A 15,887-nucleotide genomic window follows, 5' to 3' on the forward strand; every position below is an offset into this window, starting at 1 on the left:
GTGACCCTCACCTGAAACTAAATGTATTGGCTATCATTATCTGATTTATCTGAACTACAACAATAAAAGTAGACACACAAAAACAGTGTCCCCTCAGTGCCTTGTGTTTTGGCAGTCAAAAAAGGCTGAGTCCAGAGCTCTTTTATCATGGTGGGAATCAAAATAGAAGCATCATCAATTTCTCAACAAATAATGTTATCTATTGATTTTATTGTTGCAGATCATTTGCGCTTGGCAAATAGAAACCCTGTTTACATTAAAAATGTGCGAGTGTTTTCTAATCTCTGTTAAGTACAATAACATGTCTTGGGAAAGGTGTCAATGAAATTTCATAAGGTACATGTCTGTTATCCAACTCTTGGGACAGAGTGGAAAGTGAGGGTATTCACAGTTAAGGTATGAATAATGGTAAAATTAATACACTTGACTACCCCTATAACTCTTAACAGGTCAAACAATATCCAGTTGTTGTCAGTGGTTTAGTCAGCCAAGCCCGAAGCCACAATTACAACCAGTCCTGCCAAGATAGCTGCACACAACAAAGGAACGTTTTCATTGACTAGCCTACTTTCCACAAACATCCCCTTAACTGCCAAAACCTCTAATACATAACTCTACAAGGACTGATGAAGTAACCGCAAGTTAACAGAGAAGAGTAATGCAGTCGAAATCTCAAAGTGATCACAATGTTTCCCAACCGTTAATAGCACACTTCCAACAGATAAGACAATCCATTTGGGCTTGGTTGATAATGTATGACTGAAATTAACGAATGAAAGTTTTATTTCAAACATTAAAGAAAAAACGCAACAAAAGTACATAATAAAAAAGTAAACTATTTGTTCGAGGAGGAGTAGGAATGAAGCACATGCTTATCATGTCCTACCCCTTTTTTTCCTATTTCAAACTGAAAATGTATCTGGTAATATCAGGTCCCTATCAGGATTCCATTACCAAACAAAACTGAACATTACCGTACCATATTACCATTTACACTCAACACCTCCCCCTTCTCTAAATCTTTTAATTATAGTATTTTTTAACTATTTCTTAAACAGTGTTATAGTTCTGCCATCTTTGATTTCATTATCCAAACCATTCCACAAAGTCAAAATGAAATGCACATGCTCTTCAAAGTAATGTCCTGGAAGACTATGAACCTAGTCACCAAATATTCACCTGAAATATGTGTTCATGCACATGTATTTTTGTCAATAAGAACATCAATCAATCAATCAAACAAACAAACACATGAACATCAGATATTACAGTTTTTTTTAAAGATTTTGTTTATTAAAAAGAGGATGACAAAAACTGGATATTCTTGGCTTTTGTGACTGAATTGAATAAACTCAACAAAAACATGTCCTGAAGTTATTCCAAAACAAGGAGGCGCATGAAAAAAAAAATCACAGACGGCTAGTTGACTCTGGAACACCACCTATAAAACGTATAGGCCCAGAGCCAGGTCACACACACTCTCACTCACACACACACACACACACACACACACACAGACACATTCACTCTCTACTGAATTTCTCCCATGTACAGCCGTTTATCACTGGAACCAGAGAGCACTGGGGAGAGAGGGAGAGAGAGAGAGAGATTAATTTAATAGCAATTATCAGTGGAAAGATTATCATCTGACCACTTTGTTATGTGGTCAGATGTGTAGTGCGTGTGCATTTTCAGGGCATGTTTATTTTAATAATCAATCAATCGATTGTGTTCTGGCTTGAATCAATGGAACTAATGTAGTTCAGCTCTTATTTAACAAAAATAAATCTCAAGGGTTTAAAGAGAAAATAACATGAAATTGTTTCTACATTAATTTTGTAAGTTTATTATCAATATCATCATTACAATCTTAAGTGTTGTGCCAATTATTTACTTGCAATACCGCCTCGCAGCCCACCAGTAGGCCCTGGCCCACAGGTTGAGAACGCACTGGTCTAAATGAAAGTACAAACTAATCCTTAGTAACTAAAGTTGGATGGCAGAGTCCACAGCAGCAACTATGACGACGACAGTGGTGAACGATATGGTTATATTGCTTGGTTGCGCTCACCGAAAATAGAAGATCTTACAAGCTCCCAACGCGTTTGCAGCACGTTTGTGAGCTTGTAGATCTGCTGCACGACACAACGCGCAAACAAGTATAAATCAGGCCATTAGACAAACAAGGAGGCACTGTCGTCTCTACTCTGCCCGCCTGGCCTCCATTCGTAAGTGGAGAGTTAAATCAAATTTTTAAAATGTCAGTTTTTATTATAAAATATAGTGGAAATGGACAGAGAGAAAGTGTGGAGAGCCGAGATCATGACATGTAACATGAGACAGAGGTCATGCCATAATGTTGCAGTTTTATCTAACTATGTCAAAGCCTATTCATTGTAGAGTTCTCAACGGGCCTGAAAATTAAGGCCCAGCCCCCCCCCCCCCGAATAATTACCATCATTTTAGGCCTGAAAAGACGTTATTGCGAGCTTAATGTCCTCAAAGTCATGCATCCTACAAGCTTTGAATTGAGCAGATTGGACCTTCCGTTCAAGAGATAATGGCCAAAACATCTTGAAAACTGCAATTTTCGCCAGTTTTCTTTTAATAACAGGCTAGGAAGGTCGGCTGCTAAGGGCAGTTGAAATGCATTTTTTGGGAACAATCGATTTTTTTCTTTTCCACAGAACCACCCAAGGCTCGGCCCCGATTAATTAGCATACATTCTCGGCCCGGTCCAGCCCAAAAACGTTGGGGGCAGAATTTGAGAACTCTAATTAATTGTAAATAGCCTCTATATTCCTCTAAGATATATAAAATAATTAAAAAATATATATTAATTATCAAGTCATTTGGAGTCCCGTTCTCACCTATTGGCTCCTCGGGGTGGAAGGCCACTTCGTTTACGGAGCCGGCGTGGCCCGGCAGCTTGTACAGGATCCTACGAGAAGTGGTGTCCCACACATACACAAACCTACAAGAAACACACACCACAACACACCGTGAGACAATCAACCTAAAACATGGAACATCGCAAATGACTGGAAGGTAATTTATTCATTCATTTTAACAGCTATTTACTAAGGCATGTCAAACCATCTGTTCAGTTCAGGGATTAGCTAGCCCCTTTCGGGACCCTGTTTACCTTTTTTGTATTTGGGAAGGCGGTATACCAGGGTCCCTTGTTGGTTAGAACACGCTCTCTCGTACCGGCGGCTACCACTGTCTGGTCTCGGGCGTACAGCTCGTCGCTTAGAAGTTGCAGAGATTTCTCAAAGGTACCAACAAGAGCAATACTAACACGCGAGAAAGCGGCATCAAAAAGCGGGGATCGGCGATGCCGTTTAACATTTTTAATAATTTAGTAAACCTTAAGCTCCTTTCTCACACTCTGCTCCTGCAGCTCCACTTCCCATGTCCCGCCTCCCCGCGTTGTGATTGTCATGCAAGCGTGTGGGAGCTCGCCAATCAGAGGCAGTAACGTAGGACGCGCAGCTTGTCAGTCACCGCGGGGAGGCGGAACATGGGCAGTGGAGCAGAGTGTGAGAAAGGAGCTTAAGGTTTACTAAATTATTAAAAATGTTAAACGGCATCGCCGATCCCCGCTTTTTGATGCCGCTTTCTCGCGTGTTAGTATTGCTCTTGTTGGTACCTTTGAGAAATCTCTGCAACTTCTAAGCGACGAGCTGTACGCCCGAGACCAGACAGTGGTAGCCGCCGGTACGAGAGAGCGTGTTCTAACCAACAAGGGACCCTGGTATACCGCCTTCCCAAATACAAAAAAGGTAAACAGGGTCCCGAAAGGGGCTAGGGATTAGCCTGAGTGTACGTGTGTGTGTGTATGTTACTATACTTGTGAGGACCAAATGTCCCCACAAGTATAGTAGAATATGATAAATATACATTGTGAGGACCATTTTCGTGGTCCTCGCAGTAGAAAATAAATCGTTTTATGGTAGATAAAAGATTTTTAGAGATACGTTTAAAATTAGAAAAAGATTCAGGTCGGGGTTTGAGTTAGGATTAGACACTTAGAGGTTAGGTTTAGGGGTTGGAATTAAGGTTTAGGGGTTGGAATTAAGACTTAGTTGAGTGCCAGTGTCGTGCACCCAAAAATAGCCGATCTACAAGCTCACAATGCATTGCAGCGCAACACGTTGTGAGCTTGTAGATCGAATATTTTTCGGCTTTAGGCTTACAGTAAAAAAAATGCCCAAATAAAATAAAAAATGGCATTCATAAAATCGTCGTCCTAAAAAGTTGGATGTCCTCGCAAATATAGTAATAAATACAAACGTGTGTGTGTGTGTGTGTGTGTGTGTGTGTGTGTGTGTGCGCGCGCTTCTCACCTGTCAGCAGAACCGGCAGATATCTTACTACCATCAGTGGACCAGGAGCACCTCAGGAGATTCTAACAGAAAGGACAGGAACAGTCTCAGTAAATCCTTCTGAATTTCCACCACGACCCATCTACACTCACAGTCTGAGCTGCTTCAGAGTGAAGCTAGTTACATTCTGAGTTATACTTGTTGTGCACTGGATATGACCGATCTACAAGCTCACAATGCATCGCAGCGCAAACGTGTTGTGAGCTTGTCGATCAGCAATTCTTTGGTGCGTGACTTCGGTGCGCAACCAAGCGTAAATCGGGCCTAGTGAATCATAATGGCACGGCAGGAAGTCTCAGAAAACATGCAGCTCAAAGTGCTTTGTAATAAACAGGGAAATGATATCAAAAAAACTAAATAAAAGGAAGCCAACAAGAAAACAAAGTGCCTTGCATTAAAATATGAAAAGACAAACTTAAAAAGAAGAAAAAAAACTGCTAAAATTCTTAAATAAAGCACAGAAATCAAAGTTAAATGGAAAATAAAATAAAATAAATTGCCTTAAAAATGTAATTTCAACAGTGCCTGCCTCTGTAATCCCTTTATCTGAGGTGTTCAATAATTTGGGATTCCAGCCTACGACACTTAATGTGTTGACTCTAATGGAACCTCACTGAATCCAAATAACTAACTAGTAGCTTTATTAAACCTCATGAAACTTAGCATCCCTGTTCTGGGGGTTGAAAATTCGGCGAAAATACCACAGCTATGCAACCTCACAACGTGGCTCAATGCGATGTGTTGTGAGCTTGTAGATCGGCTATTTTTGGCGAAGAGATTTGGTGTAGAGGGAATTACTAGTGGACCTATTATAGAGCCCTGGGTGTTCCCGGTCAACAAAGTACATAGGGTTTAAGTGGCACGTTGGCCGATGATTCAAATGTATGGCTCCGTGTCAACGGTGGGGGGGATGGAGAGAACGAGCGAACTCTGTTATTACCCATAGATTAAAGCAAAATAAAATCTAACGACTGAAATATTTTGTTAGGCCAAGTCCTAAAGTGTGATTTGTGAAACAGCGTGAAAGGACCCCCCCCCCACACACACACACTACCGCTGCCATAGACAATTTGCACAATATGTAGAGTAATATGTATGTTTTGGTAGCCATACAGCCAACCTGTTGAATAAATTGCAGATTGATGCTAAAGTCGGTCATATACCAGCCCTAATAAAAAATGGATCGTCAGACGGCAGACGGTTAACCTTTGCTTTTATGAATTATCTGAGATCATTAGGATTTTCTGGAAGATGGAAAATGTATTCTATTGCTAGTTTGACCACTTCAAATACTCTTTTAATCTTAAAATAACTAATAACCGAAAATACAGCTACAGCACAGCTTGTACGTAGCCTATTTTCGGCGCATTACATGCTTGATGCTTCCATAGAAGAAGGCATTCTTACTTCGTGGTGACTGAAGAACTTTAATCCATGCATTACCTTCTCAAAGTTATGAATGTTCCCCTGGAAGATCTTCACGCACCTCTCCTTGGGGGCGAACGGTCGAACATCCCAGATACGCACTGAACATGGAAGACAATTGGGCACAAGTTAAAGAACAGACTTGCACCTGCGTACCGGGCAGAAACCTCTTATCTCCATATTTTACGCCCTACTTGATCGTACTACAGCGTCACACAAAAGCAGCAGATCCACAAGCTCAAAACGCAACGCGAAGCGACGCGTTTTGAGCTTGTGGATCTACTACTTTTGAATTTGAATCCTGAAAAAAAAAGACTTTTGGACATATGAGGTTTCCACCCAACAGAGACAATATAATTCACTCGCATTTATCCATTCTATGTTTGCGTTACACACACACGCACGTACTGTATGTTACTCCACTTGTGACAAAATGTATTTACACCACCATTTAAAAAGCATACAGTATGTTTTGTTACAGCAATACAGTTTATTTGCTCTGTGTACACAGCCTTGTTTTGTGACGATTATCGTTTTGTGAAAATACTTCAGACTCATTGATAATAACCCTAACAATAATTTATTTTCATAGAGCCAATCGTTAAAATTTGTCACACTGTTTGTCCCATAGGCAATCGGGAGACACACAAAACTCTGTACTCATGTTACAGACATTGCTCCAGCGTTGCCATGTTCTACAGAAAGTCGGCTTTGCATTGGGGACCAAGCACAACCACACTTGTTTTTTATATAATACTGTGAGAATGGCATAGTGTGAATGCCTACCGAGTGTGTGAGAGTAAGCCGAGCTGAATGTGATGCAGCACTGCGGCATGGAGAGGGTTATCATTAGGTTAGAATGAAATTAGTATCTTATTAGATTAGTTTAATTTAGGCCTAATAATGATGTGTGTGTGTGCGTGCTTTAACATCCTTGTGCCGACTGCATACCTTGATTTATGAGCTAGCAACTTCCACAGAGAAACTCATTAAAGTTGGGTGACAATAACACTGCAACACTAACAGCTGTGAATCGTGATATAGTCTCGCGTAGCCAGACAACTATTCCACAATCTCTGAATGCTATATAGTCTGGAACTACACCTCCCGAGAGGCGAGAAAGGAAGCCGTCATCTAGTTCCTCGTTTACCATATCTAAAAAGATCTTTATAATATATTTTTGAATTCCCATTTCTGCTTAGCAGCAAGCTATACGCTTTGAATAATTTGATTTACAGGAGGACAAATTCTCCGGACTGCTAAGTTATCCGCTTTACCCCTGGATCATTTTCAGCGCTTCCGTTGCTCCAGACTGTATGACGGAAGCATTTGAAAATTGTTGGGACTCGGGAGGCAACAGTCTGTCTCGCGAGACTAGTCGTGATATGATGGGTTGTGAGTTTGTAGATCGTCTATTTTTAGCTCATTTTGAATTGGTTATGGTTATGTTATTATCTTCATTCTTCACAATATCGATAGAGGTATTTGGTCCAAAAATACCATATTATTTGATTTTGTCCATGTCACCCAGCCCTAACACACACACACACACGTGCGCGTGCACACACACACACCTGTGTTGTCCATGGAGTTGGAGAGGAGGTAGGATCCCTCAGAGCTCAGACTGAGTCCTGTTATAGAGTCTCCGTGGCCGTGCATGTTATAGATCAGCTTGTTCTGTCTCAGGTCCCAAACCTAAAACACACACGCACACACACACACACCAATTTAGAAAATTAGTTAATATTAGTTAAAAAAGAAAGAAAGCAAGCATAACATTGCTGTTGGGCAGAAACCTCTTATCTCCACATTTTAAATTGTGTTTTTTCATAAATTAACACTCTACTTGACACTCTACACTCTACGCTCAAAGCGTAATTCGAATCCTGAAAAGTAACAGTTTTGGACATATGAGGTTTTCACCCGACAGAACGAAAAGCAAAGTCACAATAGCCTCCCTCAATAAATAAATAAGTTACACAATCTAAAACCTAAAAAGCCGTTTTGTATTATTATTCACTGGGCTGTTATGTCAGCAATGCTCACTCAATGCTCACTGTTTATTTTTTTTAAGCTTCAAGTTATTAAATTATGTACGTTATTTGTCATATCCGCCCTTTGCACCTTGTTTACGAATCCTAAAAGCTAAACAGAAATGTAATTTTTATTCATAATGTTCCAAATGTTTAACGACAGAAACGCAATTAATCGCCAAGTAAAATGTCATTATCGTGACAGCCCTAGACATACATAATAAAGTCCGAACAAATTAGGAAACTAAGCAGCAGTGAATAACTAGCTAATTGTACCGCTCCCGCCCCAAGAACTATTTGCGACACAATAAAAGCCATTATCCAAACCCTCCTCAAATTTTGTGGAGTGAGGTTTAATGTGACACGCCATATGATAATGATACACTTTAAATAGGCTGAGAGGTGCCTTCAGGCCACATCTACCATGATCAAATTCTTTGAGACATACAGCATCTTTTTTCTTAGCTTTTCAAACTTTTTCCATTACGTCTACACATTTTCTGTTTGTCAGCAATTACGTACATATGTTGTTTTATATATCACTTTATTTTAATTTCCCTGATTCAGTCATTTGGCTAACTACTAACACTGGAACGTGTAATTCACGTTGGGTCTGTCATAATGATTACATAATCGCAAATCATTTTTAAATAGTAGTCATAATCGTTTCCATGTTGAAAGAATTCCACATAGTTTCAAACCTTTTCAAAAAGTTGTGGAAATAGCAGATCTACAAGCTCACAACGCATTGTGATGCGGTGTAACAATCAGCCCTTTGCTCAGAAAGGGTAACTATTATCTAAAAAGGAAAACAACAGGATCGGCAGGGTGCTAGTTGTGGTTGCTTTATTTAAGCCACAATAAATAATAATTGTCCTCACAACATGGTAAATAATAATACACCCTCTTGGGTTTTTAACTACTGTCCCTGTCTCTTTCCCTAACAAATAAAAGAAATAAACAAACAAATCAACACATAACAATTATTTCACATACTCTCCCAACCCCAAACAAATCCCACTGTCTTTTGTAACCCTGCGGTTCAAAATGCAAATAGAAACAGTAAATAAACACGCACACGCACGGTGGTTAGAAGTCGGCTATAGATCACCGAAGTCTGACGTAATTTACACATCCTTTGTTTGTCTACCTGGTTCGCAGTTTTCCACCCCCATTCTGAATCCCATAGACGTATTTAATATCGCGTCAAATAAGAACTGTGTTCCAAAAATAAACAAATGACCCCGGCGGTTTGACTCTTATGGATATGAAGCATCAACTGACGGTGAGAAAACGATAATGTTACTTCCGCCGAATTAGTTACATTTTCGCCAGAAACAGACTGTATCAAATATAAGTGACTGACTATCATAAACGATATAGAACCTCCTCCCTGACAATACCGCCGGGACAGTTTGTTTATTTTTGGACCACAATTCTTATATGAGACGATTCTAAGATGACCCAATGTTATTCTCCATAGAGAAATTACTTCCGCAAACCTGGGGATGAACGAATGACGTCAGGACTTCGGTGCTCTATTCAAATAATAAATAGTATCTGCGATCGTCCACTTCTCGTCACGCTTCCGCGAACGCACAGTTCCTTAATCCAAAAGAAATTAAAAATCTCTTCCGCCCGACGCGGTCCAAATTATAACTAAGGATCGGGGAACCCTTACGATTTGTAAGAACTGGCTGCTTGGTATTGCCTCACCGGCTATTCGGCTCCTCCCGACTCCAACACCGACCGGCGTCTCGTACACCACCGCAGCGCTCGAATACCCGCGGCAGCAACGGTACGTTCCTCTTCCACTGGGCTCGACAGTTCTTTCTTGGTTGTAGGCTGCAGCTTACTGTCACGTTTAAACTTTGTTAGGTAAACGGCATAAACTGGCGCCTCGGAGATCTCCGCGTTTCCACCTGTTCCCTCTGGTACACGGGTTGTTTGTTCGATCCCCCCTCCCCCCGTGCCACACCTTATTTGTAAAGTCGGGTGGCTCCAATGTTCCAATCACCCAGCCCCATTTCCTCTCAAGTGAATAGGAAATGTCCATAGATCTCATATTGTTCAAAATGTTACATATCACTCAGACATAATAACACCCGTAGATCAACCAGATAAATATAATAAATATAATGTGCATTTGTCACAGCGGTGTGTTGTGAGCTTGTATATCGGCTATTTTTTTATAGCATAAAGTGTCAGTCATTTCTTTATATATTTAGGTTATTTGTCATATCTGCGCTGTGTAACTTCAGAGCCTAAAAGCCACACAGAAATGTAATTTTTATTCATTCAGTTAGTTGAAAGCCAGTACCTTGATGTCGTTGTCGATGCCCCCTGATAGGATCTGGTCACTGGTGTCATTGAAGGTGATGGCCAGCACCTGATAGGTGTTCTGGAACGTGTGGATCGCCCCCTTCTTACGGATGTCCCACAGCTACCACACACACACACAAAGAGACAGTTTAAGTAAAGTTTTTAACGGTGTTTGAACTTGCCGAGATAGTGCTTTTAACCCTCCAAAGAAGGAGTTGTCCACTCGATGGTTCCCAAACTGGGGGTCCCCAGATGATTAGCTTAATGTGCGATATTGTTTTCTCACTCAACAGTAAACAAACCAACATACAGTATAAATAAGTGTATACAGGGTATCTGCACATTTCTAAAGTTACAATTTGAGGACTTTTAAGACCCCTTGAATACCTCTAAAATAAAAAAGCTAATAATAAATACCATTACTACATCAAAAGTAACCAACAAACTATTTAAAACATGGTCAAACTTAGAACCTAAGAAAAAGGCAACATTTTTTTAAATAGACGATTCGACAAACTAGGCTATTTTCACAATATCAATCTGTGGAACTAAACGTAATGTCTCAACTCCTACAATTCCAAGTGCTTGTCAGGGGGGGGGGGGTCACGACCTGAAAATGTTGGGGACCCTTGGTTTAAGCCGGAACAAGATTAATGAAATAAAGCTATATCAAAGAAGCATTTTGGTTTCATCATTTGGAGATTCAGAGATTGCAATACATTGGCTACAAGTTGTTCCGAAAGGGACAGGAATAAATATGGTGGTACAGTCGCTATTTATGTTCAGAGTCATATTCCAGCCAAACAGCATTATGACTTAATAATGAATGAAATAGAAGCCCCTGCGGCTACAGGTACATCTACCACATTTAAAACATATATTAGTCGGCTGCAGTTACAGGACGTCTAGTCCGGGAATTGGATATGAACTGTCTTGATGTTGTTGTATGTGAAATGTTGGGATGAATGCAGCTGGATGGTGACAGTGAAATCCATTATTGTCTGGGGCGGGGAGGGGGGGGGGGGTGAATATTGATGCACTTAACGATAATTGTCCCATGTAGGAAAAAAAAAGATTTTGTCTGCTGCATGCAGCCAAAACATGTAACTTGATTCAGGGTAGTGACATTAACAACAAGAATGCTCGCACTTGTTCCAAAAGCTGTATCTGTAGCACTGGGTTGCAGCCAGCGATCATAACTTGGATCGCAATTATGAGAAGAAAAAAAAACAGTCTGGCACTAAGATATATTATAGAAAAGGTTCAAATTGGGAGTTTTGCTGAAGAAGAGATTAAGTGTGTGAAATGACAGAATGCACTATATCCGTCTCTGTCGGCTGGAAACCTCATATGTCCAAAAATGTTACTTTTCAGGATTCAAATTCAAAAGTAGCAGATCTACAAGATCAAAACTTTTGTGTGACGCTGTAGAATGATCCAAGTAGGGCGTTAAATTACGTAAAAATATGGAGCTAGGCGGTTTCTGGTTTCTGCCCGGCAACAGCGATATAGAGAAGAGCTGGAAAAGCATTGGGTGTGCTTATGAAATTATTATAATTAGCAAACAACGCAGTTGATGCTCAAATGTTTTCCTCAAAACAGTCTTGATACCGAGACTGAATTCTTCCACTCTCACGCCTTCCTGGTGTCTAAAAACAGTGCTGCTGGTTTTCTATCCCAACAGTGAGGCAGTTGTGTGTTCATTCACCTGCTGTTTCATGTCTAATAATCTCTGATTGGACATCTAGAGAATTATGCAATTAAAGTTGTCATAAGATCACAGGGAACTCAATTAGAGCATGGCACACAAGGCTTTCCTCTCATGTTTTAACAAACGACAAACGAACGACACACAATAAAGTGTGAATTCTGGCTCTTGAACCCCGGGTCAAATGCCATCTTCTTCGTTCTCCATATCTCCGGATGGCCCCGCTATCGAATAAGAAATTCGAACTGTTGTGTTACTAATGTCATGCTCCAGTAATAATGGCGTAAAATGTATGTAATAATTGAGATAACTTGCAACCTTCTGGACAGATGTGCAATATGGACTGACTGTGCAATTTGTTTTTAATGTATGTTTTTATATAGAGCGTATTTTTAAGTCGTCTTTTATGCACTGAGGAGGTGGATTGCTACCTCAATTTCGTTGTCTAGTACAATGACAATAAAGAATTTCTGATTCTGATTTAAATATAGGTTAGGCCTCATCCATATAAAGTATGGACCAGAAAATGTATATTAACCACTTTCATCCACGCGTCACTATTTTGGGTACGTCACTACAGGGGACAATTTTCTAAATGTTTCCCACAAGAGAGAAAATAGCCAATCTACAAGCTCTCAACGGGATGCAAAATGCAGCGCGTTGTGAGCTCGTAGAATCTGAAAGCATGACGTCTCTGTCAGGTGGAAACCTCATATGTCCAAAACTGTTACTTTTCCGGATTTCAATTCAAAAGTAGCAAATGTAGCAGATCTACAAGCTCAAAACACGTCGCTTCGCGCCACGATTCGAGCTTGTATATCTGCTACTTTTGTGTGACGCTGTAGTATGATCAAGTAGAGCCTTAATTTACGAAAAAACTTCTGATTATGGAGATAGGACGTTTCTGCCCGACAGCAACGATAAAAAGAAACAACAAAATAGAATGGTAACCTCAGCGCTAAAGTGAAAATGCTTTTATGAAAACTCATCGTCAGGGTCACCTTGACTGTGCCGTCGTCGCTGCCCGTGCAGACCAGCTGGGGTCCTCGCCTGGCCGGGTAGCAGGAGTTGACGAAGGAGGTGTGTCCTTTCAGACGCTTCATCCTCTCTCCCGTCTCACTGTCCCACACCCCCACCGTCTTGTCCGTACTCGCCGAGAACAGCAGGCTAACCAAACAAAACAAACGCATGAAAGAGGAGACAAAATGTTCAATCATCAGACAATCAATCCATGATTACAATCGATAATTCCTTGTCGCCTTCTGATCGATAGATGCTATTTATACAAATGCAGATATTATGTTGGTTACCTGTTCACGTTTTTGTCATTTGGATGTTTTTTTTGCTTGACCACGATGTTAAGAATGTTATTTATATTAGACGGATGCTAAGTCTGATATTTACCTGGTATCCTGGTATCACTGTTCTCTTTAAACTCAACTATTTACCTTGTTGTTTGTTGACTAGGGTTCATGCTTACTCTGCTTATTCTGATTCGCTATGGATATAAGAGCATCTGCTACACGCCTAAATTGTAATGGTTAATTGTAATACTTGTGTGCTTGTACTGTCTGTCCTTGTGAAGCTTAGGTTAAAGGGATAGTTCACCCCCAAACATATTTTTCTATCGATTAGTCACCCCATGGAGACTTGAATTCATGGATATCTTTTAGTTTTTGTCGCATTCCCTAAGCCAATAACTTGATGACCGGCAGTGGTTCCAGTAGGAGACACAAAGAGTCTCCTTTGTGTCTCCTACCGGAACCGCTGCCTACCGGTCCACTGGTCATCAAACTATTGGCTTAGAAATGCGACAAAAACTAAACAAAATCCACGAATTCAAGTCTCCATGGGGTGACTAATCGATAGAACAGATTTGATGCAAAATACTTGCTGGTGATTTTCATATTGTTTCGTTGTTACGCCGCCTGTTGTGTAAAGGTGTGTGATGATGAGGGTTGATGTGAAGGGCTAAGGATAGATCATGAATAGATCATGACAATCAATAGGAAGGTATTGTATTACCAAGTATTGTATTACAAATGTATTTTGTGTGTGCTATATGTGTGTGTCTATGTATGCCTGTGTGTGTGTGTGTGTGTGTGTGTGTGTGTGTGTGTGTGTGTGTGTGTGTGTGTGTGTGTGTGTGTGTGTGTGCGAGAGAGAATTATCTGTTTACACCAAATTACCTAAGTATTCCATTTAAATGTACATACATTGTTTTGTTCCACTTTGGCAATGTAAACGTATGTTTTCTCATGCGAATGAAGACCCTTTGAATTGAATTGAATTACCTGCCATCAGTGTTGTAATGCAGATCCAACACAGCTCCGCTGTGACCCTTCAGAGTGGCAAAGTTATCACAGTCCCCAAAGACGTTCCACATCACTGCAGCAAAAGGCAAGACAAGAAGTGTGTGACAAACCAATTAACAGAATCATGTGGCCTGGCCCTGCGCAGCACATCATCTGCATGCAGAGCCTGAGGGCCTGAAGAATTAGCTCGTTATCTAAGGGCCACGGCTTAAATTGATTGAACGCGACAAGAAGTGTTTACAACTCACATATGAGCCGGTCGAACCCGGAGGAGGCCAGCGTGGCTCCGTTGGGGTGGAACTTGCAGCAGTAAACCTCTCCCTCGTGGCCAGACATCAACATGATGGGAGCCTGCAGGCTGGAGCTCCGCGGAGGACCCTGGAGAGGACAATTCTGTGTTGTTATTATTAAGCCTGATTGATACTTAGTTTGCGTGCTGGTGTCGTGCTCGGTGAATAGCAGATCTACAAGCTCACAACGCGTCACGAATGTGACGCGTTGTGAGCTTGTATATCTGCTATTTACAAGCAGGCAATACCAGCATGCAACCAAGTATACATTAGGCTTTACTTAGATGTTATTATGTATTGTGTGGTAATATCCCTTCATGTCGTCGCTGTCGGGCAGAAACCTCTTAACTCCAAATTTTAACTTTTGGTGTTTTTCTCATAAATGAAAGCCCAACTTGATCATACTACGGCGTCACACAAAAGCATCAAAAGTAGCAGATACACAAGCTTGTAAGCAGCACGAAGCGACTCGTTTTGAACTTGTCGATCTGCTACTTTTGAATTTAAATCCAGGCTGAAACGTATGCAGTAATATAGGGGGGAAAACAGATGATTTTTATATCGTTATAGGTTGGGTAAGCGATATTCTTTTGGTTAAAACTAAATGTTTTTCGTTAAAAAGCTCTATATTCTGATAGTAATCATCGCTATTAGTGTGTTTGTTCAGTAACAGCAGCCTCCCTGTCTCTCCATCTCTTTAATAAACTGAAAATACATTTTCAGGTGGGTTGCGAATTTCATCCATACAAGTTAGTAATAGTATATAAGGTTAGTATAGGTTATAAATGCACCATTTACCATTTAGTGTACCCATTTATCAGCTTTAAAAGTATAGTGTTCCATTTCCAATTTTGTCTGCTCATTTCTTTGTGTCATAACTTTCAAATGGGGGGGGGGGGTATCCCTGTCACCAAGCACTGTTTTTAATGTATTTCTATCATGAAATAGTATGCCATCTAACAAATTATCTTTTTCACCAGAAGAGTGACTTCACTGCCTTATTTTTTCCCCTCATTAGTGAGGACCAAATATGTGATGATAGGTTGAAAATGGGTGAAGTTGTCCTTAAACACTTTCTTGGACTTCCCAGCACTAACAGAACTTTCCCCTTTTCCAAATAAACGTACTGTTTACGTTTGGTAGCTAAAAAGTGGCTAACATTGTTAGCTTGTCTCCTTCCTATCCACATACCATGGCCACGAGTTGTTGGTTCTGGGACTGAGCGGCGGCCACCAGCTCCGTCCTGGCCCGCTTCACCCCGGCGGACACCACGGCCATGTCCGCGGCTCTCTTCTTGGGCTCGATCATCCTGGCTGGTCAACAGAAAACACAATTTATGACGAGGTTTATGAGCTTTAATTCAAACTAAATGAATGGGCTTCCTTTTTAGTAATGGAGGAACGGCG

The 15,887-nt window shown here is 40.7% G+C and overlaps 1 protein-coding gene across 1 annotated transcript; it reads right to left on the reverse strand.

Annotated features, from left to right (window-relative positions):
• Window positions 1-622: 622 nt before the first annotated feature.
• Window positions 623-15,876, reverse strand: snrnp40 (small nuclear ribonucleoprotein 40 (U5)). Its single transcript, XM_080442066.1, has 10 exons — window positions 15,673-15,876; window positions 14,440-14,569; window positions 14,171-14,264; window positions 12,878-13,043; window positions 10,167-10,289; window positions 7,388-7,508; window positions 5,832-5,914; window positions 4,350-4,411; window positions 2,871-2,974; window positions 623-1,580 (listed from the first exon to the last, which is right to left on the reverse strand). The coding sequence occupies exons 1-10, from the start codon at window positions 15,787-15,789 to the stop codon at window positions 1,531-1,533; spliced, it is 1,050 nt and encodes a 349-aa protein (XP_080298192.1). The 5' UTR covers window positions 15,790-15,876; the 3' UTR covers window positions 623-1,530.
• Window positions 15,877-15,887: the final 11 nt, after the last annotated feature.

This window comes from Gymnoscopelus braueri (genome assembly GCF_963280865.1).
Source record: "Gymnoscopelus braueri genome assembly, chromosome: 11".
Taxonomy (NCBI): domain Eukaryota; kingdom Metazoa; phylum Chordata; class Actinopteri; order Myctophiformes; family Myctophidae; genus Gymnoscopelus; species Gymnoscopelus braueri.

Bases quoted from the DNA above. Each gene is read 5' to 3' on its own strand.
- snrnp40 (XM_080442066.1), bottom strand. From the start codon at position 15,789: ATGATCGAGCCCAAGAAGAGAGCCGCGGACATGGCCGTGGTGTCCGCC. The intron at 5,915-7,387 runs GTGTGTGTGTGT...TTCCATGTTCAG, and splicing joins CAACTCCATGGACAACACAG to TGCGTATCTGGGATGTTCGA. The intron at 4,412-5,831 runs GTAATGCATGGA...CCTTTCTGTTAG, and splicing joins ACATTCATAACTTTGAGAAG to AATCTCCTGAGGTGCTCCTG.